A 27,855-nucleotide genomic window follows, 5' to 3' on the forward strand; every position below is an offset into this window, starting at 1 on the left:
TTTATTACCAATTCAGTAAGCTATAAAAAATAAAAAATAAAGATTCATATTGTACAGTATATGAGTGGCTGGTGCCCTCTTATGGTCAGGAATTGACACAGCTTATCTCTGTGATTGTGTAATCCTCACCAATACAATACATTATGAATTTTGCTGATGGCTCTGGTGTAGAAATATTTCACAGTGCCATTTTTAAATAACCTAAATAGCTTAAAATGTGTGATCTTGGTTGACTTGCCTTTAGAGTCCTAGTTGGATCCCAAAGGCAGTCAGTCAAACAACAAAACATTTTTAGAAAAGTTCTAGCAGGGTCTTTGAAAGTGTTTTGCTTCGGAAAAATTCTCTTTGTTCGCTTCACATGCAACCCATGCCCCACTTAATGACCTGCAGGGTCTTTAATGTCCTCCTCGGGGAGACAGGGCTGGGGGTCATTATGTGAGGCAATCACCTGGGTGCCTCACCTAATAACTGTCATGACTTGCAATCATAATGGCAGGCTCTGTTATGACCATAACTCAAGAACTATCTGTTCTGCTTGGCTATTTCGAGGCGTGAAGCTTCTACAGGAGAAGTTAAAAAAAAATGCTCAAGCGATTTGTTTCTCTTAACCTTTGGAAAGAAGGCAAAGAAGGTTGCAAGAAAATTGTGCAAGGACTAAAAGCACAGCACCGTAAAATGGCCTCTCCATTCAGAGGCCATTTTGAAATAAGAGCAGTAAATATCTAGTGAGACATAACGTTCTTCAATATGCTGGAGTTACAAACAAGGATTTCTATAGGTAGCCTTCAACTTACAACTGGTTGCACAACAACCATTCAAAAATATAATGGACCCTCAAAAAGGTACTTACATCCTGGATTCTTAGTTCCAATAGCCCTCCTATCATGTGACTGCATTTTGGATGCTCGGCAACTCACCTGCATTTACGGGTTCGCTTAACAACTGCAATGTTTGCTTAATGACCATCATGTTCGTTTTACTGCCACAAAAGTTGTAAAATTGGACACGGTCATGTGATAAGCTTTTCAACAACTTAGTTACAATTACAGGCCCAATTATGGTCATAAGGACTACCTGTACATAAAATCAGATATGTAAATCATGACACAGTCTCTGACAGTATTGTATTTTTTCTCTCTCCCTTTTTCAAGTTCATCTTGAGGTACTCATTCATCAAATGTATTCATTCAGATGAATACATTTCTGTGAAAGAACAACTTAATTTATTGACAGTTAAAGATAACAGGAAGCAGGACAGAATTACCTAAAAAGTGGTTAGGTTACAGTCTCTCTTTATAGAATTAGGCAAATTAAAGCATGTTATGATTTGACAGAGCTATCAAGCATTTCATAGGATAGGACATATCATCTGCCTCATGAAGTCAGTGAGGCCATTGACATAATAGGGAAGGATAACAAAATCAATGGGGGGTTGTAAGGGCAAAAAGGCAGTTACTCCGTGAACATTTTTTCTTTCTAGGGAGTTATTTACTTTTGCTTTCCAGAGCTCTGCTCATCACCCAATATCTTTTCCTAGTTTATCAGAATTTCTTGGTTTTCTAAATGTTTGATGGCTGGATCTTCCGGTTTGCAAGGCTTCGGCGGTGACAGGAATCCGCAATCGTGTGCGGTTTCTGCTGCGCTCGCCGCTGGAGTGCCCCCGATCCAGCCGGATTTGGGGGCTAATAGTTACCCCCTAGAGGTAACTGAAGATAGGGGAGATCCAGCAGGGGTCTGGGGGAATCGCAACCCCCCTTTTCCGAAAGCGGTGGAGCGGCGGTCAGCAATGGCCGCCACAAAGAAGCTTTTGTCCGGATAAGAATGTGCAGGAGGAAGCTGACAAGTGAAAGTTTTTGGCTGACTGGGATAATAAGTAACATTTAAATACCTTGGAATTTTAACTTCATTAAAGATACATCGTTCCCAAAGAAGATCGGAAAAAGCGGCGGATGAAAGTTAAAAGGGAATGGGTTTTTTTTTCTCACTCTCCTTCCTTACGGTGATAGCAGATGGAAATCGGAAAAAACCGTTTTGGCACCAGCAGGTAATTAAACTTGAAAGTTAAAGCCAAGGGGACATTAAAGATTTCTGAACATTGGAAAAAAGAAAAAAAGAAAAAAATTTTTTTTCTATAAGTGGGAAGGGAGAGGAAAAGAATTAATATTAAGATTTTGCTGGAGGAGGCTGCTTGGAACTTATAAGACTAGAGTTAAATTGTAACAAGACTTCTAAAAGATATATTTTGGAACTTTGCAATTGAACTGTACCCCAGGAAGAGAAAGTATAAAAAGAAGAAAGTGCTAAATGAAACAGTTTGTGTATTGGATTGCTTGGTGACTTTGGGACCTTTGGAAATTATTATTTGAAAGACTAAAAACATTTGGGTTGTTTAAAAAACTTTTTCACAATGGCATTACTGGTTGATGAACTGAAAATGGAATTTAAAAAGCTAAAATAAGAGGAACAAGAAGGGAAGGGCTCTTCTGGATCTGTTTTTCACTTTTTAGAAATGGCGATTTCTACCTATCAGAAATTACAAGAACAAGAAGGTTGGGATGAAGAAGAAGAAGCCATTTTTAATGAACAAACAACTTTAGCTGGGGAAGAAAAGGGAAAGAGGGGAAAGAGAATGGAGAATTTAAGACTTAAAAAAATAACCAAAAAAGGGAAAAATAAGGCTAAATGTTTGATGGCTAAATTAACAGTTTTCCCTTTGGTGCGGCTATAGCACTTTTACCAACAATAACAGATCTCAGTCAGCGTTTTCCCCAACAGTGCTCTGAGTATGTTATGCAATAGTTTGCAGGTCATTCCACTCTGGTTTCCTTTTTAGACAAACTTTTGAACAAAGCACTGGGTGCTTTTTGCCACATAGGGTAAAGTCTAAGGATGCAAGTTCATAGGACAGATTCAATTCATATAATGAGTCAACCAAGGATGGAAGAGTTTGTTTTATTTTAACTGACATTAAAATGCCAGTCACATGATCGTAAGGCTCAAGTTCAGCCTTCTTGGATCATATCAATCAACCTATCCGAAACTTCTAGCAAGTAATGATGAACTATTCTGGCTCTCAGCACCTGCAGACTAAGTGTTTCAGTGTCCAGCTTTCAGAATTAAAATTCACCAAAATATTTCAAAATTCTGCAGTATCAGAAGCTGAAACAGCTAAAAGAGGTAAGAGATCTATTTATCAAAGAATTGTTTAGCTTTCCTTTAAAGAGTAGTACATGCTGAAAAAGATATCTGTCACTAACTCTGTATAATGCCAAAATTATCCATGTTTATTGAAGTGTCTTTTTAAGGACACTTAAAAGTCTCCAATCCCAGATAATATTTGGAGTCACAAATACCAGAAATAAAACTATAAGGAAAGTTGAAGGTGAGTGTGATATTTTTAGGACTTTCAAGATTTTCATGGTTTAAATTCTGGGAATATTTTTTCACTTTCCAAATCTATCCCTATATCTTAGGAATTTCCTATCCCAAGTCTTAAAAGGATCCATCCCTACTTTACCCATGAATTTTGCCACTTCTCTCAGCCTAAAAGGGAAAATTGTTAAACCAGCGCTTTTCACACTTGGCAACTTTAAGATGTGTGGATTTTAACTTCCAGGACAGCAAACCAGCAGCAAAATTCTGGAAATCCACTCATTTTAAATTTGAAAAACACTGTTAAACTGTATTAATCTGAGAATATTCTTGGGGGATACTTCTGTTGTACAACTCTGCAGCTTCATTCAGAGAATGGGGACTTAAACAGCAACATTTTCCCCTTAAAACCATCCTATTTCCCTACCTCTTCATCCAACGTTTTTCTTACCTCACAAAATCTATTAAGGAAGAAAGCTGTGCTATGTGCCTAGTGGGCACATTTGGAATGCAGAGAATATGGTGTGCTACTCTCCCCAATAGTGTATTTTGTGCCGATTTATGTCATTTGTATCTGTATGCAAATGTTGTACAATTCCCAAAAGGATGTGATTTAACAGATGTTCCTGAATAATGAACAGTCTTCCAACAATTAGTCTGTTAAAAGGCTTTATTTTTTAAAAAATACAATTTTTTACAAATTACCAATTACTACTTTACAAATTTCAGGTACTCCTCGACTTGTTACTAGTCATTTAGTGACCATTGAAAATTCCAACAGACATATCTGGGGGTACTTACAACCCAGATTCAAAGTTTCAATGGTCACCCCCCACCTCCATATGACCACACTTCAAGCGCTAGGGAAACAGGTCACATTTATAGCCAGTTGAAGGGTCCATGGTCACATAACCATATTTTATGATAGTTTTGCCAAAAAAACCAAAAACCAACCGTCATTTATTTCTGGTTTTCAGCAAAACTGTCCCACAGTGAGCAATTGGTTCACTTAATGACTGTGGCGTTTGCCACACAAAAAAAATTGGCTCAGTCACATGACCAACTCTCTTTACAACTGTCACGAGTTACAACCAGGGGTGGGATTCTACCGGTTCGGACCGGTTCTATAGAACCTATTGTTATGATTCTGTGCAGTTCAGAGAAGTGGCAAATCATGCCCCTGTCTGGCCTTGCCCCTTTCCATCCCTCCTCTCCCCACCCAGTCAGTCCTTATCGCGCATGTGTGACATCACGCACATGCCCGACATTGTTGACTGCATTCTTCCCCACCCAGTCACTCCTTAAAGTATTTCTTTTTTTTCCTCCTGACAATCAGCTGTTTCGATGAACATCTGTGCCAGGATCCCCTCGCTGTCTTACTGCTTCACCCAAGAGACTTCCTTGAGGCCTAGGAAGCAAAAAGGGGTGTGGGGGGAGCTGTGCCCCTCCTGTGCTCCATTTTTTGCCTTTCTGTGCCTCAGGGAAGCCTTCTGGGAGCAAAAACACCCCCCAGGAGGCTTCCTGAGGCCCAGGAGGCCCAAAAGCAGAGTGCAGGGGGGGGGGTACAAAAAAAAAGAAGTCACGCCCAGCCAGTCATATGGCCATGCCCACCTAGCCATGCCCACAAAACCGGTTAACAAATTTGACAAACAGTAGTAAAAACAAACAGAAAAAAATAATACAGGATTAGCCTTGGAGCATAGTATCAATCAACCGAAACCCTGCATGGAGTGGCTTTGGGCCAGGGATTCTCATTACTATATTCTCATACCAGCATTACCAACTTCACCTATTGGAAAAAATAGGAGAAGGGAGCACTATGTGTGTTGCCTTGAGCTTTTGTACACATAGTGGGACGCAAATCAAATGCGTATCAACATAAAGTGTGGAGCCACTCTCAATATAGTTTTGATATTCGGTGATTAAAGACACTACCTGAGCATAATTGCCATTCACACCCTGTATGGTTTCATCCTCACAAATGTAAAGGATCCTGTGGGCAAGGAGCCAATGACTTAGCATATAGTCTTATCATAGTTTACTCTTTTCTTTGCTTATTTCTGATTTCTGTCTCTTAATTTTCTAGCTCTGTTTCATTATTTGTTTCTTAGAGTTAAATTTAATCTTTTGTTCAGGAGCTGAAGAGGAGGTGCATAATATCCCATCCACCCACCCTACTCCGGCAACAAGTAAACAATCCTTCCACTCTCCAGTCTCTCTTTTAAAAACCTTTCATTGGCTCCAGGCTGAAAAGAACAGGAATCAAGTAACGAAGAAGAGAAAATCTGCAGCTTTTTCCCCAGAAAGGAAAGGGGGGAAATACTTTATCTCCAAAATATAAATCAAATAGAAACTTGTGCTGCAGAATGGAAGATGCTGGATCTTTGCAAGTTTTAGCTTATTTATCTTGTATATAAATTTTTATTTTTTTACAAACATATCATTGTGTGAACAGTGTGGTACTGGACTATCTTCCATTTTAAAACAAATATAACGATAGTCTTCATATTCAATACAGTTGACAATCTTATAAAGTTTCATATTAATACACATATTTCCTTTGATTATTCACCATTTCAATATCTTATTTTTGTGTCAATCTCCATATTCTAAATATCCTTCTTTTTACTACAAATAAAATATTATTAATCATATTTGTAGTGTTTAACAAAGTTATGTGATTCTAATAATTCACCAATTTGTATTGAGTTATAATCTTCCATTATTTATCCCTTTTCTAATTTTTAATTATGCCACTATTATACAGTATTTAAAAATATCCCCTTTCTAATCACATTTTACAACTTATTTAATACAAATAACATTTGACAAGTTATATAATTCTAATAATGATAGTTGTTTTTATCAAATTATAATCTTTCATTATTCTCTTATTTAATATTTCAGTATGTTATTTTTATGTCATTCAAATTCTGCATAGCACTCTTTTTTCTGCAGATAGAATGTTAATATTCATATTTTTTACATTCAACAATCTTATATACCCTGTTTCTCCAACAATGGCCCAAAGGATCCCAATCCCTTTAAGGCGAAATGAAAACCTCCCCATTAGGCCTTTAAACTCATGGAATGGTGGGTTAGCTTGCTTGCCAGTTTGAGTGCCTGCGCGACCAACGCCCCACCACGCCGAGGTCACCGCCACGCTGCCCCCGCCCCGCCCGAATGCAAGGAAATAGCACCCGAAAGGACAGCCAGCCTTTTTCGGCTAAAAAAACCCGCCTTAAAGTAGTTTAATAATACACATATTTATGTTGAGTTATATTCTTCAATTGTTTGATTATTCGATATATCATATTCAAAATTACCCGCATTGAAATTCTAAAATCCCTTGTTGTTAATTCACCTTATAATATAAAAAAGAATCTATTCCATTAATCCCCCTTTCTCTAACTTCTAATCCTTTTTTATTATCCATCATCTCTCACTCACACTAAAACTTTAATTATTCGTTTCTTGGCTTGTCTCCCATATTCCTCTCTTGGATCTTTAGATCTATCTACTACCACTTCATGGCCCCTCCTCTTAAACATTTCTTCCTTCTCTACCCATTTCCATTACCAGTTCAGTCTATATTGAAACTTTCAGGGGACTTTTTAGTGAAAAAGTTTTTCTTATTCTCCCCTTTAAATCTCCAAAAGCCAGGCCTTTCCAGTATTTTTGGAATATATTGTGCTTTCCTTTGATAGTAGGTGGTGCTCTTACATCAATTTTCACTTTATCTTGTCTTTTTTATTTTTTGTTCAATTTTACTCAAATTTCCCAAAATGTAAATGTAGTATTAACCTTTTATATAGGTACAGTGGTGGTATTCTACCAGTTCAGTCCAGTTCTGCTGAGCCGATAGTGGTGTGAGCAGCGGAGACTGAACCGGTTCTCTCCGCCACTTTGCTGCGGGCCAACCCGCCCGCCCAGGCTCCCATACTCACCTTTATCCTCTGTTTTTCAAGCGTAGCTGCTTTGCACAACACAGCAGAGTTCCGTGTAGCAGCTGCTGAAATGACCAGGAGAGTGCAGGCTTGCAGGAGGTGAGTTGGAACGCCTCTACGCCTGTGCAAAGTGCATGTTTGGCACTGTATAGGTAGTTCCAGCATTTTACAATGCCTATCCACAGCCAACATTTGTCCAATTTAAAAGTCCTATTTTTTGTATTTTTAGCAACTTTTTTATTTTTTTCCTTTCCCTTCCATTTGAAAATATAATTTTACTCACAATGTTAGGACGCCACCACTTTAACTATAGTTCTGAGCGTCTCTTTTTCTGAATCTTCTTTTTCTTGGGGTTGACCTTAGATAAAAATGATTTTTTTCACCCAGTTCCAGACACTGTTCACCAGCTCCCCTCCAGCACGCTTCTTAGTTGTGAAGCTGTCTCCAGCTGTGTGGCAGCCATTTTGGCTGCCTCTTCTTCCTGCCGTGGTGATCTCTGGGGTTCTACAGGGGAGTAGAGGATGCCCGTCTTTGGCTTCACCGCCCCTCCAAGGCAGTTTAGACTTCTTCTGCAGCCCACGGACAAGAAGCCAGCCCAGGGAAGAAAAGCACCGTTCCCTTGTGACTGGTGTTGCCGCGACATCACTTCCAGTCTTTTAGCTTATTTATCTGACTGACTGCTGGTTGGGGAATTCTGAGAATTGAAGTCTACACATCTTAAAGTTATCAAGGTTGAGAAACACTACCCGACTGTTTAAGTCAGGGGTGTCAAACTCGTGGCCTGTGGGCCAGATGCGTCACACACTGGCCACGCATACCCCCCGTTTAGGGCGGGGAAAAAAGTCACAATACATCATGTGATGACAACATGACGCTGCGAGTTTGACATCCCTGGTTAAAGTCCTAGCTGGACTCCACGTGCAAAGATCCAGCATCCTCCATTTTCTGGCACAGCTTTTAGAGATGACTTTTTTTTTTTTTTTTTAGTTCAGGATGAAAAGCTGCAGAAAGATTTTCTCTCCTTGCCAGCTCGGTTCCTCTGCTCTTCATCCTGGAGTCAAAGCAAGTTTTTTTTAAAAGGGATAGAAATTGGAGACCAGAGGGAGAGTTTACTTTTAGCAACTAAATGGGTCAGGGAGGGAAGAGCAACAAGTCAGTCCCTCCCAGCTTTTTTTTTTAATTGAAGAAATGTGGCTTTTTGAGGAAGGAGTGAAAGGCGTTAAGGACAGGAAAGGTTTTGGGAAGCTTACTGCCTTTTGTGCAAAGGCCCTCTTCCCAAAGCCTAGAGATGCGGGAGAGCTTTGCAGTGTGCTCATGGACAGCTAATGAATGGAGAGCTGATTAGCGAAGATGCCCCAAAGGGCTAGAAAACTGTGTTATTGTTGTTTTGCCCTAGAAAAGCAGGGCACCTTGGCAGGAGGAAGGGCAGAGGCAGAATTAGGAAAGGCAGGTGCACTTTTCCTTCCTCGTTGTTTCTCAGGACAGCATGCAAGACATTCAAGGGGTGGGAAGCATGGCTATCTCAGGGTAAGGGAGGCCTTGGGAGGCCTGAGGCCAGGTAGGCTAGTGCCTGCATTATCTAGTGCCTGCATTATCTCCCCCACTCCTGCTTAATAACCTGTGCATTCGTTTAATGAATGCACTGGAAAAAGCAGGGATGGCTGATCATTACTTGAGCCAGTCCATTTAACGTTGTCCTGATCTTCAAATGGAATGGGCAGGCTCCATTAGGGTCATAACTTGTATGGTTGCAGTGTCTCACCATTTTCACCATTTGCATCTTCCTGCCAGCTTCCCCCTTGACTGTCCTGAACAGAAAGAGGGTTGCGAAGTATAAATCATTAACACATGATTGTGGGATGTTGCAATATCACAATTGTGAGCCAGTCGCCAAGCATTCAAATCATGATCACATGACCATAGGGATGCTGTGATGGCCCCAACTATGGGGGCCTATAAGGACCTATCATAAGTATCACTCATTCAATGGCCTTGTAGCTTAAAAATGGTCACTGAACAAGTGGACATTAAGCAATGACTACCTGTATTAAAAGCTCCGGGGAAGTAGACGTAGGTGAGTTATGAGGAAGAGTATCCTGATGGTAAATGTTGCCAACCAATGGGAAAGGTTGTCTCATAAAAGGCCATGTTCCCTTTCACCAGACTATTTAGGAAAAGCTGAGATGATGCAACATAATATAATTCCATGAATTATATAATTATATAACACGAATCGGCTGCTGACATTTTTAGATTATAGATAATCAGAGTTGGAAGGGACCTTGTAGGTCATCTAGTCCAACCCCCTGCCGCCCAAGCGGGAGACCCTACACCATTTCTGACAAATAGCAGTCCAATCCCTTCTTGAAAGTCTCAACTGATGGCGCTCCCACAACTTCCGAGGGCAAGCTGTTCCACTGGTTGATTATTCTCACTGTCAGAAAGTTTCTCCTTGCTTCCACGTTAAATCTCTCCTTGTTCAGTTTCCATCCATTATTCCTTGTCTGGCCTACAGGCGCTTTAGAAAACAGCTTGACCCCTTCCTCCCTGTGGCAGCCCCTCAAATATTGGAAGACCGCTATCATGTCTCCCCTGGTCCTTCTCTTTACTAGACTAGCCAAACCCAATTCCTGCAACCGTTCGTTGTATGTTTTAGCCTCCAGACATCCTGGTTGCTCTTCCCTGTACCTTTTCTAAAGCCTCAACATCTTTTTTATAATGTGGTGACCAAAACTGGATGCAGTACCCTAAGTGTGGTCTTACTAAGGCTTTATAGAGTGATATTAGTACTTCCCTTGATCTTGACTGTATCCCTCTGTTAATGCAACTTAGGATTGCATTAGGATTATTGAAGCTATTTCATTAATATGCAGGATTTTTCTGGCTTACAGTTCATTATTTTGCAGGTTTTAGCTATGTTGCTCTACCTGGTTGCCCTGGTAGGGCTTTACATCCTCTGCCAGTGGTACCGGGAAAGACAAAAGGTGGAGAACCTGACGGAGAAATATGTCTTCATCACGGGCTGTGATTCTGGCTTTGGGAATCAGCTGGCCAGGCAGCTGGATGCTCGGGGTCTGTGGGTGTTGGCAGCTTGTCTCACTCCAGAAGGGGCAGAACAACTGGAAAAAGTCACATCGGCTTGTTTGAAAACCACCCTACTGGATGTCACTAGCAGTGAGAGTGTTGCAGCAGCAACTGAGTGGGTGGAAAAGCAAGTAGGAGACAAAGGTACAGTCTAAATATTGTTCTTTCTGCATGAGGCCAATTGGACCTAACTGCTTTTATTTATTTACTCCACTTTTATTATTTTTAGAAATAATTCAAGATGGTGAATGTACATAATACTGTTTCTTCCTCTTATTTTCCCCACAATAACAACTCTGTGAGGTGAGTTGGGCTGAAAGAGAATAACTGGCCCAAAGTCACCCAGACAGCTTTCATGCCTAAGGTGGAACTCAAAAGTCACAGTCTCCTGGTTTCTAGCCTGGTACTTTAATCACCTAGTCAACTTCCTTCCATTCACCCCCAACCAGTCAGAGCTGAAGAAGCTTCTTGGATGAGAAGCAAAACATCTTCAAAGAAAAACCAGAAAGTCCAGTTGCCTCTTGAAAAACCACCTTTGGGACAACCATGACCTGGATGACTGACAATCTCCACAGACATCCAATAATGTATTTGAACGACCTTAGAATCAAGTTGCCTTTCAATCTTTGCATAACCTATTCCAGTGGTCACCAACCGGTGGGCCGGGGACCACTGGTGGTCCATGAGAAAATGTTGGTGGTCCGCAGAGAAATGTCACCCCCAAAGCACCCCCCAAAGCAATTAATCCAGGCTGCGTGGAAACACAAGGCTTTACCACCCACATGGCCCATGGGAACACAAGGCTTGCATCACTTGCATTGCGAACAACACGAGATAGTGAGGGAAGGGGGGAAAGGGCGGAGGAGGGGAACTTGCCCCACATGTCTCACCTGGCCACCAGGCTGCTTCTTTCTGCTTCTTTCTTCTTCTGCTTTTGGCTGCATGCAAGGAAAGCAGCAAACGTCTTTCTTTCTCCTCCCCTAACTCCGCCAGAAATGAGTCTTTGGGACCCTGCAAGGCATCCTGCTCCAAGAGGCTGTGCTGGCGCAACAAGTCTCACAAAGACTCATTTCTGGTGGAATTTGGAGGAGAGAAAGAAAGACTTCTGCTGCTTCTGCTGTTTTCCTTGCATGAAGCCAAAAGTCTCTCCCCCTCTCCCTCTCCCTCCCTCCCTCCCTCTCTCTCTCTCTCTCTCTCCCACCAACGTCAGCAAACCACCGTCAGTCAAAATTCATATTAGTGGTACATGGAATTTAAAATTATGAGTTTGGTGGTCCCTGAGGTCCAAAAGGTTGGCAACCCCTGACCTATTCCATAGTGAAATTATTATAAACCTCCCTCAATATTGTTCACAAAACTTATTTTGCAAAAAATCAGTGGAGCTACCATATCACTATGTCCCAAGTATCAGCAGGCGAAAAACAGCCCTATTGAAAATACCTTCCATGTAAATAGTCCTAACTCATCTTAGTAATAAAAAATTAGAAAAATTGTTGCTGGTTGTTTTATTCAGATAACTAAAGATATAAGAAAAAAATAGCTTGATGGACCTCTTGAATGCATGGTGAAAATATAAGTGTCTAGAAAAAATATATCTAATATGGTAAGTAGTTCAATGGTAAAGATTTTAAAGATTTTGCTAGTTCAAAAACTACAGGTGCAATCCTAAACTTGGTGGCCATAACCTGACTTAGAACTGGGAAGTGAGTTAATGTGAGCCACCTAATTTCTCCTTGTAGGGGAGATGATACATAGATTAGATTAGATGAATAGATAGATAGATAGATAGATAGACAGACAGACAGACAGATTCGATAGACAGATAGACAGACAGACAGATTAAAGAGACAGACAGAAAAATATAATGTAACTTTGTGGGGAGGCGGGTTGTGGTTGTCCAGGTATAGTAAGGAAAATGTAATGCTGTGGCTCAGTTTTAATGCCAAAAAACCTTCAGTTTATAATATGAATCAACATGAACAGAAGATATCTGAAGATATCTTCAAAATAATATATTGAACCATCAATTCAATTCTGTATAAGAGAAGTAAGTCTGTTTCCACAGGACTCTGGGGCTTGGTGAACAATGCAGGAGTCTCTTTCCCAATGGCTCCCAACCAGTGGCTGACCAAGGATGACTTTGCAAAGGTGCTAAATGTCAACTTGCTGGGAGTAGTTGATGTGACCCTCCACTTGCTACCCCTCATCAGGAGAGCCAGAGGCAGAGTGGTCAACGTAAGCAGTTTGGCTGGAAGAATTGCCTATAGTGGAGGTGGCTACAGCCCTTCAAAATTTGCATTAGAAGCCTTCTCTGACAGCCTCCGGCAAGTCAATCCCTTGAATATTTATTTCATTCTGTCTCTCCTATGCCTGCTATCACCATGAGAAAGGGGAGATGAAGCTAGAGCTCATCTAGCCTCTCATCTCACAACAAACAAGCTGTGGTTGTTGAATACATAATCACCACCATCTGTTAGCCATCTCATGTTTGGACACTGTCTCTTTGCGGGGGGTTGGACATTCTGGCCAAAAGAAGCATTCATGCACAGCCTCCCAGTAAGTAAATAAATTAAGTTCAAGAACGTAGAAAGCTTGAACATTTTCTATCCAGATTTAAGTCCAGGTGCCTTACTTTCAAAATGAAGCATTGGTAACCCTTGATTTGGCTTCTCTTTCAAATTCCCACACCCTAGCATTTTGGATTTCTGTTTGTTTGTTTGCTTTTAAATTACATGTCATTTAATGGAAATACATGTCATTGCATTATTAAATATTTACCCATTGGCAGTAAAACAAAATGGATATTGCAACAACAAAAAATCATTCCAGTGATTTGCTTTTAAATTTCTCAATTCTGCTTTCAGTGGTGGTGATGATTGGCACGGATTCTTTTTTAAACTGTAACCAATTTTGATTGATGCAGACTCAAAAGATGCTGAGTCAGCTGAATTTTTAGATTTTTAGGGATGGGGATAACTTGCTTTGAAAAAAGCAGATACAAAAGTAAAATGTACACATTTTTTTAGTGCTTTCTGTTGTTATCATAGCATATATTATTTCTATTAACGCTACCATAGAGTTTTCTCTATACTATATTCTATTATTACTTCTATACTCTTTTTATTACTTCTGCTATTATTAGAATAAAGCAGTGCTCTCTTCTTACACTGTTCTGTCTTTAACTCCCTGCACCCTCCAATATTTTTCTTTTCTTTTTTTTCTTCTTTATTAATAATACACAGAATGTTAAGCATTAGCACCTTCCACCATGTGGTTTGTTTTGCTTTGTTGTGCCTCTTCTTTTTCCCCCCCCTATGGATCATTTGGTTTCTGCAAAGAAACAAAAGCTCCATCCATTTGGCTGTTTTCTATGTGTTGCTAGCTCTACAACTTCCAAAGTGCACATCTCTCTCCCACGTCCGTTTCACAATTGCAGCTTTTATAGGCAACTCTGCAGTGCTGCTAGGGAGAAGAACTCAAATAGGAGGGATGGGGAAGGAACCAAAAGTGCTTGCAATTTTTTCAGCATCCTCCCCTTCCACCTTTTGTATCTGATGATGATATTTCTGACCCCACATGCCCAAACTTGACTGATCTCAAAAAAATGAGTAGCTTTCAATTTTATGAAAATGTTATTAGACTTTAAGGTGCCCAAGATCAAGTTTTGCTTGTAGCGTATATAGTAACTGAATGTGTTTGTAAATCACAGGAACTGAGTTCAGCTTGAAGACTAGAAGACTTCATATGAAGGGTAGCCCAGCTTGTGACATCAAAAATCCTACTGTGGCTGATCTCCAAAAACTAAGGGTTGTTTCAATCTTGAATTGTAGGCAACTAGCAAATCCACAATATAGATCAGGGGGTGTCAAACTCAAGGCTCATGGGCCAGATTTGGCCCACGGGATGCTTAAAACTGGCCCACAGGGCCAGCCTGAAAATATCAAAGGACCAGCCAGCAGTTTCTCTGCCACCCAAAACAGGCCATGGGGGGGGCATGTGCAAGGCCCCCGTGCAGCCCATTTTCGGCCGGCGAAGTGCTGCAGGAGGACTGGATTGGACCAGATTACAATTATGTGGCTTCAAGTAAAGTGCCTGATCTGGATAGAAAGCAAGCAACATCCTACATTAATACTTTGGTTTAATGCCAGATTTTATATATTTAATCTACAATCAATAATCTATTCTATATTCTATTCTGTATCTATAAGTGTCAGCCATTTCTATTTACTATCCTGGAAATTTATCTCTGCTGTTAGATTTTGTTATTTATGATATTGTTGTTGAATATTTATTATTAGTTGAATAATAAAATTATAATAGTATAAATAGCTTTTCTGCCTAAACAAGCAATTTACTATTAAACAATGGGGCATAAATTTAGAAATAAAAAGTTTAGTGGAGTATGAAGAATAAGTAATAAACATTTGCCAGTGTTATCTGGTAGAAGAGATAGGAAAAGGGTTGTGGTAATTGTGGAAAGAAAGAAGGGAAAAAATGCATCTTGAGCCTGTGTCAAACGCCCACCATGGCCATACCCACTCCAGCCATGCCCCCTATGACCACGTCCACCCCCGGCCACACACACAGAGAGACGCCCAGCCCTCCGAGGTCAAACACAACCCTGATGCAGCCCTCAATGAAATTGAGTTTGACACCCCTGATACAGATGATAGTCAAAAGTATTCTGGAAGAAGGGAGTGTCAAACCACTGTTGCCAGGAAAATTACACAGATGGGTGTGTTAATGACACCCAAGTCATGATACAATCAAGGGAATATTTTATGAAGGGTATAAAATCTCTTTCATAATGAGGTTATTGTAAGAAATAAGGAAATTCAAAAATAAAATGGTATATAACTGTGATGGCGAACCTATGGCATGCGTGCCGGAAGTGGTATGTTAGAAAGAGCCCTGATGAGGGGATGCTACATTCCTTAAAGCTAAGGAAAGATGCCATGTGGGCAGCCAAAATAAGAGGTACGGAGGTTGAGAACATAACGGAAGAAGATAATTCTCCCTGGAGACATCCTAGGATTAGCTGCAACACCTGAGGGCATATCCAATGAGTTTGAAGTTGGGAGGGAATGATTCCCAAGAAGGAGGGAACTTGGGTGTCGAGATTGTATATAAAGTATGTTTTGGAATTCAGGGGTGTGGCTTTTGATTTGAACCTGCTTGTTGAGGTTCTAAAAGGTCACCAGCGCTTTGCAAACTGCCTTTTTATTTTTTTTAATAAATTCTCCTTGTTTTCAACGATCCAAGTTTCTTTCATTGGCTTTGAGTTATTTCCAACAGTTATTATTTAAATTGGTTTGCTGCTATCCTCCAAAGCTGCAAATGTCCTAATTAAATTTCTCTTCTGGATTTTTTTGGTTTGCCAATAGCAAATCACTTCAGGGGATAAAAAGGACAGTATTTTTTATCTCCTTTATTGTTTGAGTCACTTTCTTTCATTCAGCTCTTAGGCTATCAAACTCTTGTTTTCATAAATTCTAGCTGAGTTCTGGGATTATTCTCAGGGGCGGAAAAGTCTTCAGTTAAAAAAAAGCAGAAGAAAAGCACATTTGGAGATCTGGTAAGATGGAGCAAGGAATGATTCTAGTTGGAGGCAGGAGGAAAGTCCCTACTTTTTAAAGAGTCATTTTTTTTTCTTGTAGACGTGAAATGCATCCTTTTGGGGTCAAAGTCAGCATCATCGAGCCAGGCTCATTTGTAACAGGACTAGATAAATGTGCAGCAGAGTTCTTCAAAACCCTCTGGAGCAAAGTATCACCTGATATCAAAGAACTCTACGGCCAGGAATTCTGGAGAAAATGTAAGTTAAAATGTATAAAACCAGGAAAGTACCATTGCCAGCTTAAGTAATCTTGCAGGACTTTATTTCTTATAGCCTAAGCTTTCGTGAACTACAATTCATTTCATGAACTATTCTCACAAGAACAACACGTGAGTCTAAGTGTGAGCACATTTCCATTTATGTTTAAAAAAGGCCGATGAGCTCTCAGGGTGGAAAGAGGATATATGGAGTTAGGGGGCTGGTACCCAAAGCAAAAACAAAACAAAACTGGATGGCAAGAGAAAAAGAGGGATTATCACTTTTGTGGTGGATAAAAATAGATGATATTTTTACAATTTAAATCGGATTTTTTTTTAAATCGAATTTATCAAATTCAGTGCTTTTGGAGTAAAAATCTATCTAAAGATAGCTTTCTATTTAAGATACATTAATAATTTAGTTTATTCAGCATGAAATGAAGCTTAGTTATGTAGAATGAGGCTGTATATTCTGCAATATTTACATTTTTGGTAAACTCATTCAATGAATCCAAGCTCTGAAAGCTGAGATAACATGCACTGCATTGATGCACTCACACAATTTCACAGCAGAGATAACAGTTGCTCTTTAAAAATTGAGATTTAAATCAAGTTGATTTAAATCAAGCCTTTTTATTAGTGATTTAAATCATGATTTAAATTGTGATTTAAATCAACTTGATTTAAATCATGATCTACCCTGCTTATGTCTGTGATGCTTTAGAGCAGGGGTCCCCAACCTGTGGGCGGCCAGTGCGCGTGGGTGCATGTGCATGCACACACCTCCGCTCATGCTAGCATCGCCATGAGCATAGCACGGGCATTTGCAGCCCCGTGCATGCATGCATAAAGGCACCTGACCCTCCCCCTCCTCTGGGCCACCAACTCAGAAAGGTTGGAGAACTCTGCTTTAGAGCCACACTTCAACCTTAGATTCAACCACCACTGAGAACAAAGTCCCACTCAGTTCCAAAGGGGCAGGATTTTGCTCATAAGAAATGGGTGCATCTAGTAGACCTGCATGCAACTCTATTAAAGAAAACCACACCCTTCTTGGGGTCTTTATGATGTAGCATCCCAGTGAAGTGAGAGAAATGAAGAAATTTGTATTTTTGTTTTACAAAACAAAGAGCATCCCACTTTGTATTTTTGCTGCAATCATAAAATCTTCCACTGGCCCTGAACGTGTTGGACCAGCAGATCTCCAAAATATCTTCCAACCCATTCATTCTATGGTTCACCAAATAAGCATGTTAGAATATTTCCAATTGTTGACAACTATCCCCAGAAAAAGTATGTTGTTTCCTTATTGATTTTTCCTCAAAAAGGTGGTGGCTCCCAGGACTTCTGGTTTGAGCTTCTTCAGCGACAGACCGAAACCTTGTCTCTGCGAGGCTTCGATCCGTGCGTGCCGCTGGAGCACCCCAAGCCGGCTGGTTTCGGGGCTAAGCCACCCCGTAGAGGTGGTGAAGAGGGGGGAGACTGCCAGCAGGGTTGAGGAGAGCCTCATCTCTCCTCCCCAGCTGGCCATTACTCCCTTTCCCGAAGGCGGTTTAGGTCTCCTAGTTGTCAATATAAGGAAGGAGAGAGAAGGAAAAAAACCCAAACCTTTCCCTTTTCACTTTCTTTCGCTGCTTCTGACTCTTCTTTGGGAGCAATGTTATTTTTTGTAAAATTTAGATTCCAGGGTACCTTAGTTGTTGCTTTTTCAACTTAACCCGGTCAGCCAAAACTTTCACTTCTTATCTTCCTCCTGCACGTTCTTTTCCGGTTGAGTTCTTTGAGGTGGCCATTTCTGACCACCGCTCCTACCGCCTTCGGGAAAGGGAGTGATGGCCAGCTGAGGAGGAGAGATGCAGCTCTCCTCAACCCTGCTGGCGGTCTCCCCCCTCTTCACCATCTCTACGGGGTGGCTTAGCCCCGAAACCAGCTGGCTCGGGGCGCTCCAGCGGCGAGCCCAGGCAGAAACCGCGCACGATCGCGGATTCCTGTCTGTCGCCGAAGCCCTTCAAACTGGAAGTCCCAGATGGAAGCATTTTTGTTCTATACAATTGACTAGCCTAACTGCACCGGATTGTTTTTTCAGGCACTTTCCAGCTTACAACTAAGGTAGTCCCAAAGGCACTTTTTCAAGAAGCAACTGGACTTCCTTGTTATTCTTTTTAAATGTTTTGCTACTCATCCAAGAAGCTTCTTCAGCTCTGACTGGATAGTGGGGAATGGAAGGACCATCCAGTCAGAGCTGAAGAAGTTCCTTGGATGAGAAAGGAAACGACTTCAAAGAAAAACAAAGAAATCCAGTTACCTCTTGAAAATGCACCTTTCGAACAACCATGACTTGGATGACTGAGCATCTCCATAGACCTACAACTATAATAGCACTAGCTCTGGCTCGTAGTTGTTAGCTTGGTAACCAAAGAATTGAAATGGGGAAGAGGAAGGTATCATTATATCAGGCAGGAATCAGTAAATGGAAAATTATACATTACCTAATTCCTGGTCCAGTCTATTTCATTTTCAAAACAAAATGGGGGGGTGGTGGCTATGCATATAATACAGGTAATCCTAAACTTACAACAGTTCATTTAGTGACTGGTCGAAGTTACGATGACACTGAAAAAAGTGAGTTATGACCATTTTTCACTCTTATGACTGTTGCAGCATCCCCATAGTCACGTGATTTACATTCAGATGCTTGACAATTGACCCACATTTAACCCTTTTTGCGACTTATTTTATATATATAAAATGATTGGCAGCAGTGCAGCAATAAGCTGCCCCAAATTTAAATCTGAAACCACTGTAAAAGTCTGACTCACAGACGGACACAATACAGAAGCCTGATGATGGCAGATGAGATTCTGCTGAAACGTTGCTACAACTTTAAAAGCACCACTACTATGACGTGGGAAAATACCCGAACAAAGCTGAAGGCCATACATGTAAGTACCCGCGAAAACTTAAGAAAACAAATATCAAACCTCTACGGGGAGGGATTAAACAGCCAGATCAAAACCTACGAGAAACTGGAAATTAAAAGAGCAGGAATACTATGTGACCTCCAATTCCTACGCAGCTGCAGAGACAACAATACTACACCAACCTGCTTCAAATTAACATTTCATCAAAGCACAGCAGCCACTAAACGTATCCTGAAAAGAACTGAAATGGCTCTACTAAGGAACGAGCTCCACAGTAAGAGATTCCAATTAGATCAGTTAAACAAAGATTTGCTAGCACTACACCTGGAATTGAGCAGCAAAATCCACCCTCTACTTTGGGACAAGATAAAACAACTCACAACTTGGAGATCAGAATCTGCAAGCACTTACAAACAGGAAAAACTCTTGAAAAAATTAAAGAAATTAGAACATGACAAGAAAACCCCCAACAACTCACAACAACACCTGAATCAATTAGTGTACAATGTTTCCAACAGGGAACTCACCAAACAGAAACAGAAGTCCTAACCAAAGGATTCAACTATGCTATAGCACCCCAAAAAATCCCCACAGAATCCATCATATGTGCAGTAGAATCCAGCCTAACTAAATTAAATACAGATGAAGCTGATAAAATAAGACACCAAGTTACCAACATCCTATGCACAAGCAAACCACCCAAAAGCAACTTGCAGCAAAATGAAATTAAAGCGCTACAAACCCTGAAAAGAGACAGCAGCATAATCATCCTCCCAGCAGATAAAGGGAATGCCACTGTAGTAATGGACAGAAAAGACTATGAAACAAAATTGACAGACCTACTCCAAGACTCCACATACAAACCCATAAACACAGACCCAACCACATATCTGGAAAAATTAACCAAGAAGAAAATTATAACCAGCCACATAAGCAAAGAGATCCAACACACGATCATACCCAGAGAGAAATCTTCCAGATGCCCCAAACTATACGGCCTCCCAAAAATACACAAAGAAGGCATACCTCTCAGACCCATAGTCAGCTCCAGAGGAGCACCACTACAAAACCTAGCTAAACACCTAGCAAAAGAGCTACAGCCCCATGCTGAAACAGCAGCTTCTCATGTAAAAAACTCATACCACTTCTTGGAAATGATCAAAGATCTACACGTGGAGCAAGAAGATCTGCTTGTAAGTTTTGACGTGGTTTCACTATTCACTCAAGTCCCGATAAAAGAGACCCTTGAAATCATCAAAAATAAATACCAACCAGCTAAACACCTCATGGAACTAACAGAACACTGCTTAACCAACACATATTTCATATACAAAGGACAAAGATACAAACAAATAGAAGGAGCTCCCATGGGATCACCACTGTCACCTGTCATTGCAAACCGGTTAATGGAAGAATTCGAATCCAGAGCCCTGGCCAATGCCATCCTCAAACCCAAACTATGGTTAAGATACATCGATGACACATTCGTGATTTGGCCCCATGGACAAGAAAACCTAAACAATTTCCTAACACACCTAAACAGCGCACACCCCAAAATCAAGTTCACCATGGAAACAGAAACAAACAAACAACTACCATTCCTAGATGTACTAATCTACAAAAAAACAGATGGCACACTAGGAACACACCATATACCAGAAGAAAACACACACCAACCGCTACCTCAACGCCCAATCCCACCACCACCCAGCACAGATAAACTCCGTGGTTAAAACACTAATTACCAGAACCAAACGCCTGGCAGACAAGACACACATTAAGACTGAACTATGCACCCTGACTAAAATATTGACAGCCAACGGCTTCCACAAAAGCAAAATCACCAACTTGATCCACAAAAACACACTGAGACATAATAAGAGACCCAGAAGATGAACAGACCCATGGAACAGCTGTCCTGCCCTACATAAGAGGCACTACAGACAAAATTAGTAAGATACTATACAGACACCACATCAAGACTGCCTTCAAAACAGACAGAAAAATAGCAGCCATCCTCAGTAACCCCAAAGACAAAATTGACCTGGAAAACCAAGGCATATACGAAGTCCCCTGTGCATCATGCCCGGCCACATACATTGGACAGACCAATAGAAGAATAAGCACCCGCCTGGATGAACACAAAAATGCAGTCAAAAAGCTGGAACACACTTCCTCACTAGTCCAACACATGGAAGCCACAGGTCATAGCATCAACTTCAATGGCACCAAAACCCTAGCCACTATAGAAAACCCTAACCACAGAATCATCAGAGAAGCCATAGAGATTGAAAAAGACCAGAAAGCATGAATAGAAGAGATGATTCCACCAGGCTGTCAATCATTTGGAAGCCTGCACTCACAAACAAAAAATCTCCACACCACAAGCCAGGCAAACACCTGGGCACAAACAGATCCCCCTGATACTTCCAGCTCAAACACATCCCAACCAGGCACCCAGATGAAACCCAGCTTCCTAACTAATGATAGCCGTCCATTTACCCGAAGCCAAGCTGCACTAAAGGCCTCCAATAAAGCAACACAATGCTGCCAGCCAATCAAGATACAAAAAGAGCCAAAAAAAACAGACAGAAGATATTAGAGACACCAATCAAGCAGAACACAGCAAACTCCGAGACCAATAAACACAGACCAAGACGCCCAACCAATCAGGATGAAGAAAAAACCATTCTGGCACAGCAATAGGCTGCCCCAAATTTAAATCTGAAACCACTGTAAAAGTCTGACTCACAGACGGACACAATACAGAATCCTGATGATGGCAGATGAGATTCTGCTGAAACGTTGCTACAACTTTAAAAGCACCACTACTATGACGTGGGAAAATACCCGAACAAAGCTGAAGGCCATACATGTAAGTACCCGCGAAAACTTAAGAATATATATATATATATATATATATATATATATATATATATATATATATATATATATATATATATATGTATGTCTTTGGTTATTCGGGTTTTCTCCACGTAAGATTGGAAGTATCTAGGCAGCGTTTGATGAAGTCTCATTCATCATCTTCAGGCTTGTGTCTTCGGCTCTGTGCTTCTCCGAGTGAGAGAAGCACAGAGCCGAAGACACAAGCCTGAAGATGATGAATGAGACTTCATCAACGTCGCCTAGATACTTCCAATCTTACGCGAGAGAAAACCCGAATAACCAAAGATCCACTGATACAAATACCCGTGAGAATACCCATGAGAACCTCAGAAAACATATATATATTTGTTTTCTGAGGTTTTCATGGTATTTGTATGTGGATTTTGGTTATTCGGGTTTTCTCCGCGTAATGTTTGATGAAGTCTCATTCATCATCTTCAGGCTTGTGTCTTCGGCTCTGTGCTTCTCTCACTCGGAGAAGCACAGAGCCAAGACACAAGCCTGAAGATGATGAATGAGACTTCATTGAAACGTCGCCTAGATACTTCCAATTTTACACGGGAGAAAACCCGAATAACCAAAGATATATATATATATATATATATATATATATATATATATATATATATATATATATATATGTGTGTGTGTGTGTGTGTGTGTGTGTGTGTGTGTGTGTGTATGTATATATATATATATATATATATATATATATATATATATATATATATATATATATATATATATATATATATATATATATATATATACACACACACACACACACACACACACACACACATACATATAATATTGCTTCTATTACTTCTGTGTTTATATTGCTTCTGAGTGCTGGTGGTTCTGATTGCTTCTGTTTCTTGTACTTGCTACTACGTTGCAAGAACTGCATGGGTATTGTATACATGCATCATGTTTTATATTATTGTATGTAAACAAGTTTCTTCTATAAATGAATCCTGCTGAATTATGTACCTGTGTGCTGATTGGTTTGCTGCAAACTCTGACCAAAGATTCACTTAACAACCGTGTCACTAATTTAAGAACTGCAGTGATTCACTTAACAAATGTGGTGAGAAAAGTCATAAAATGGGGCAAAATTCGTTGAACAAATTTCTTACCGAACAACATACATTTTGGGCTCAATTGTGGTTGTAAGTTGAGGACTACCTGTACTTGTTTTAAAATGGATTATGTACCATTAAGTCAATGTTGGTCTTTAGTAATCACATAGATATTCCCCATGACAATCTGTCCAACTGGATTCTTCAAGTCTCCAGACAGTGCAGCCATTGCTGCTGTAATGAGCCAATCCACTTTTCTGTTGGTCACTCTCTTCCCTTCCTCTAAAATGCTGCTTTTAATATGAACATTCTTATTGTGGTTAGATGGATTTTATCAATAGTTGCCCTGCTCCAGCTGCTGCAACCACACTAAAGTGTATATTTCATTGTTCTAACAAACTCTGCTTTGCATTATCCTAACTAGGACACAGCTTTAAACAATATGAAAATCTGCAAAAATGAATTGGCTACAAATGATACTGAGACATGTAAAAAATAAAAAGAATAGATAGTAAACCTGTTTCTGTGCAGTTGGAAGACCATAGCATACAGTAAAGGAATTCAACAACGGCAGAGTAACAAATGTTCAGCTAGTAAATAAATTAGGTTTGTATACCTGCGCGTGGGCTATTCAGATTTGAAAAATATGCCCAAAATTATCATGCTAATGTTATATCTGAGACCAAAAACCCAGGAAGTATGTGTAGGTAATAGCATGCATGGATGTAATTTGCATGTTAGATTGAAACTTCCAAATGAGGAAGCAAAGTAGAATGTACTTTTCCTTTTTTTTCTTTCTCCTCTGAAAATTGTGACATTAAATATAATTTAAATCTTTAGACCTTATTAACTACTTGCACCCTACTTAGAAATGGTGGAAAAGGTCAGTTATTCCAAGATTTACTCAGGACTCCATTTCCATAGATATAGATTATAGGAGACTTGTACTATTTTTACAATATAAAATCCTTCCAGTAATGACATCCTAATAGATGATTCATCATAGTAGGATTTCCTACAGAGAGCAAAACCAGCCTTCTGTGCCTTTTTAAAAAAAGATCAGATCCAGCAAATAGCCCTCAGTTTTATATAGGTCCCATATTACCCTCTTATGGGAAAAGAGGAGTTCAGTTCCATGAATTGTTATTGCTTTCTTGAGTGGTCTTTATGCCTCCAAGACATAAGAAATTGATTATCAGTGGTTCCATTGTCAAGTCTGCAGAGGATCTACCTCAAAACATCACATTAATCTATCACCTTAAAAAAAACACTGGAAAGTTTCAGGCAAGATTGTTGAAATCCCTCTAAATTTTGGAATTCTGATATGAGATCATGGGAATGTGATGGCTGAAATCTCATAAGATTTGCTGGTCTCTGGAGATTTTAAACATTTTTAAAAAGAATAATTATTTATATGATAGATGCTTTGCAAGATTATGCAGTGGCACATGAAGATATCGCCAATCACTTGCACAACCTAATTCAGAAAGGAATATTAAAAATGGCGAGAACAGCAATATTCTGTCAAGTTTTCCAACTCTTTATTTACTTATTCATTCATTTATCATATTTAAGAACCACCCCATCTCCTTCACAGAGCGACTCTGGGCAGTGTACCATAAAATATTAAAACCATAAAAACAATATGCAAAATACTATAATATATAATGTAGTTTCATCTCTTTGGGTGGTAGCCATAGCTGTGGAACAGAAGATAAAGGATCATGGCATCATGGCATGAAAGACACAGTGCTATTTTACAGCTGAGAGATGGATCTCAACCCATATTGCCAATTAATTGTTTCTCGTGTTGACGAACAGATGACTTGTCCACTCCAGGTGGCTGACTCATTCTTATTCTTTCTTTCTATCCACAGTTAACCAAACATTTGTTGGCAGTAGATGGAAGAAAAAAAACCTCCAGATAGTTACAGACTGCATGGAACATGCCCTAATCTCTGCCTACCCTCACAGCCGTTACGCTGCAGGCCGAGATATCAAATTCTTCTTCATCCCGCTCTCTTACTTTCCAACCCTACTGACAGATTATATTCTGACATATGGCCACCCCAGACCAGCCAAGAGTCTGTATTGATCACAGTCTCATAGTTTGTACAAGAATCAGACTACATCCACTTCTCATTTAGCAACTTGCCTCAGTTAAATTGATTTTCCAATGGGCACATTTATGGCCAAATTTCACCCACTTGACAATGCATGCCAGTGTGTGATATTTGAAGTGTCTCTGTCATATGTTCACTTAGCAATCAGACTGATTGTTGGAACATAACATGATTACTAACCAAGAAATGAGTGTATAGAAGCGATGAGGCACGTGGATTATAGCAAGATGTTTTAGCTTTGTAAAAAAAATTAATCTGCTGGTAAGCAGCCAATATGTAGTTCCAAGTTTGTCATTTGAGCAAAAAACTAAAACTTATTTCGATCAGTAGGTTTAATAAGGAACTGAAATTCATTTCCCCTAAAATCCTACATAAACTTGGACTGATCCTTTTTTATATTTTCACAAATATGTTCATCTTTATGTGATTCAAAATCATGGTTTTGAGCAGTGGTGGGATTCAAAATGTTTTACTACTGGTTCTATAGCCATGGCTTGGTGGGTGTGGCAGGGGAAGGATACTGCAAAGTCTCCATTCCCTCCCCACTCCTGGGGGAAGGTTACTGCAAAATCTCATTCCCTCCCTACCCCGCTAACCTGCTTTCCAGCTCCGTTTTCCTGTGCAGGGCAACAAAAGAAGCCCCAGCCGATCAGCTGGGACTCGGGAGGCAGAGAATAGATGGGGGGTGGGGCCAGCGGTGGTATTTGCCGGTTCTCCGAACTACTCAAAATTTCTGCTACCGGTTCTCCAGAAGTGGTCAGAACCTGCTGAATACCACCTCTAGTTTTGGGGTAGAATATTCTTTAAGGTAGGATGACACTGGACAATGATTATCAAACAAAAAAGGAGAAGAATTCAGTAGATATTAATAGCAATTTTTGGCAGATGTGTTCCTATTGATCAAGAAGTAAAAGGGCTCTGATTCTAAAGAGTCTGAGGAGGAAGTGGAGGTGACTTCAGAGGACCTTGTGGGGATAGCAGCCTGCCTCAGAGAACAGCAGGGAGCTGTTGGGGCTGATTTAGCTGCAGAGCCTGTGAGCAGCTAGAAGCAACAGTAGATGAGGGGGTCTGATCTAAGACCTCCCTTCACATGTTGGAGAAGAGCAGGCAGAGCTGGGTGCTGGAGTTAAGCATGTCATCAGCCCAGAGTTACTATATTCCCACAACAAGTCCTCTTCCTTTGACCCTTATGTGGTGCCAATTTAGTATTGAACTTTAGTTGACCAGATTCTTGTATATAGGTTTGAGCAACCAATGTCCTGAAATGCAATGTAATGCACTGCACCTGACACCCCAAGTTCAAAGCCAGGAAGGGATCAACAGAGATCTGCATAGCTCTTTGCAAGGCAAAGGGTATCCCCACCATTAATGGCTTTCAACTGGTGGGCCTCTATTTTAGAGCCACAGCTAGCAAGCAATCTTTCATGGGCAACAACTGCTCCTGTGGAAACACTGCTTTTGAACCTGAACTGGCTGATGACCTACAGTGGCTCTACAAAAGTCTGAATTCTGCTCGGATGACCTTTCTGCCTACTGCTTGAAACTTTTGTTTATCAGGAGTTTGCTTTATAAATTTCCAAGCGATTCTGGACTGTTTGAGATGGAAATATGATTGCATGGAGTAAGAACGTAGGGCGCAGCATCACATTAGCGGAATGGGAGAAAGTTTGGGGCAGAAACAATAAGATTACCAAATCGGCCGCATACAAGGAAAATCTTTATAAAATGTTTTATAGATGGCATCTCCCTCCTTCGAGGATAGCGAAGATGCACCCCAACATGAGTCCGCATTGCTGGAAGTGTAGGAAAAAAGAAGGAACCTTTTTCCATATGTGGTGGTCTTGTGCAGAAACCCAAAAGTATTGGAAGAAAATCAAAACTTGGTTGGAAGAAATCACAAAAGAGCAGATCGAATACAAACCAGAGTCCTTCCTACTAGGGATTTTTGATAAGCAAATTTCCAAAAAAGCTAAATACATAACAATACACATTTTAACAGCGGCCAGATTAGCCTTCGCTCAACACTGGAAACAACATCAAACTCCATCAGAAGAAATGATTATTGAAAAAATCTCAAAATGCGCAGAAATGGATAAATTGACTTTGGCGCTAAAAAACAAAGACACTTCACTATACTACGATAGCTGGAATTGTTGGTATAATTGGATTGACCAAAGATAAATTATATATCATAAGGCATAAAAGAAAAGTATCAACCCATAATAACGAGGTAGCGATATAAGTAAAAAAACAGGTGTGGTTATATGACACAAGTTAAGGTTATGAAAACAAAAGAAGATCTTGCAAACTGTTAAAATAAGAATACTTTTAACCTTGTAACCTCCTTCTTTCTTTCTTCCCCCTTTCTTTTTCTTTCCTTTCCCAAACTCTTTCCCTCTCTTCCTCTCCTCTTTTCCTTCTTCTCTTTTCTTTTGCTTATTTGTGTATGTATTGTGGCTGGTTTTAATTGTAAAAATTAATAAACTATATTTAAAAAAAAAAAAGAGATGGTGTGTGTGCATGTCTGCGTATTGCAGACAACTTGCTGTAATTACCCAAACTAAATAAAGCCTTGGCCTGGACTCCTTGTGTATATGTGTGTTGT

The 27,855-nt window shown here is 40.2% G+C and overlaps 1 protein-coding gene and 1 long non-coding RNA gene across 2 annotated transcripts in view; one reads left to right on the top strand and one right to left on the bottom strand.

Moving 5' to 3' along the window:
* The window catches only part of LOC148132264 (uncharacterized), a 51,160-nt gene that overhangs the window by 19,345 nt on the left and 3,960 nt on the right, over positions 1-27,855 (bottom strand). The window lies entirely within an intron of this gene.
* Positions 2,849-27,846, top strand: LOC113422745 (retinol dehydrogenase 16-like). The gene is made up of 5 exons (XM_087956322.1): positions 2,849-3,177; positions 10,226-10,547; positions 12,469-12,727; positions 16,061-16,218; positions 25,005-27,846. The coding sequence occupies exons 2-5, from the start codon at positions 10,235-10,237 to the stop codon at positions 25,220-25,222; spliced, it is 948 nt and encodes a 315-aa protein (XP_087812448.1). The 5' UTR covers positions 2,849-3,177; positions 10,226-10,234; the 3' UTR covers positions 25,223-27,846.

Source organism: Notechis scutatus, chromosome 2, assembly GCF_049901735.1.
Source record: "Notechis scutatus isolate UNSWTSFEM ecotype Mainland chromosome 2, rNotScu1.2, whole genome shotgun sequence".
Lineage (NCBI taxonomy): Eukaryota > Metazoa > Chordata > Lepidosauria > Squamata > Elapidae > Notechis > Notechis scutatus.

Excerpts from the sequence above, each read along its gene's own strand:
- LOC113422745 (XM_087956322.1), top strand. The coding sequence starts at position 10,235 with ATGTTGCTCTACCTGGTTGCCCTGGTAGGGCTTTACATCCTCTGCCAG. Across the intron at positions 12,728-16,060 it reads GCCTTCTCTGACAGCCTCCG|ACGTGAAATGCATCCTTTTG; the intron begins GCAAGTCAATCC and ends TTTTTCTTGTAG. Across the intron at positions 16,219-25,004 it reads CCAGGAATTCTGGAGAAAAT|TTAACCAAACATTTGTTGGC; the intron begins GTAAGTTAAAAT and ends TTCTATCCACAG.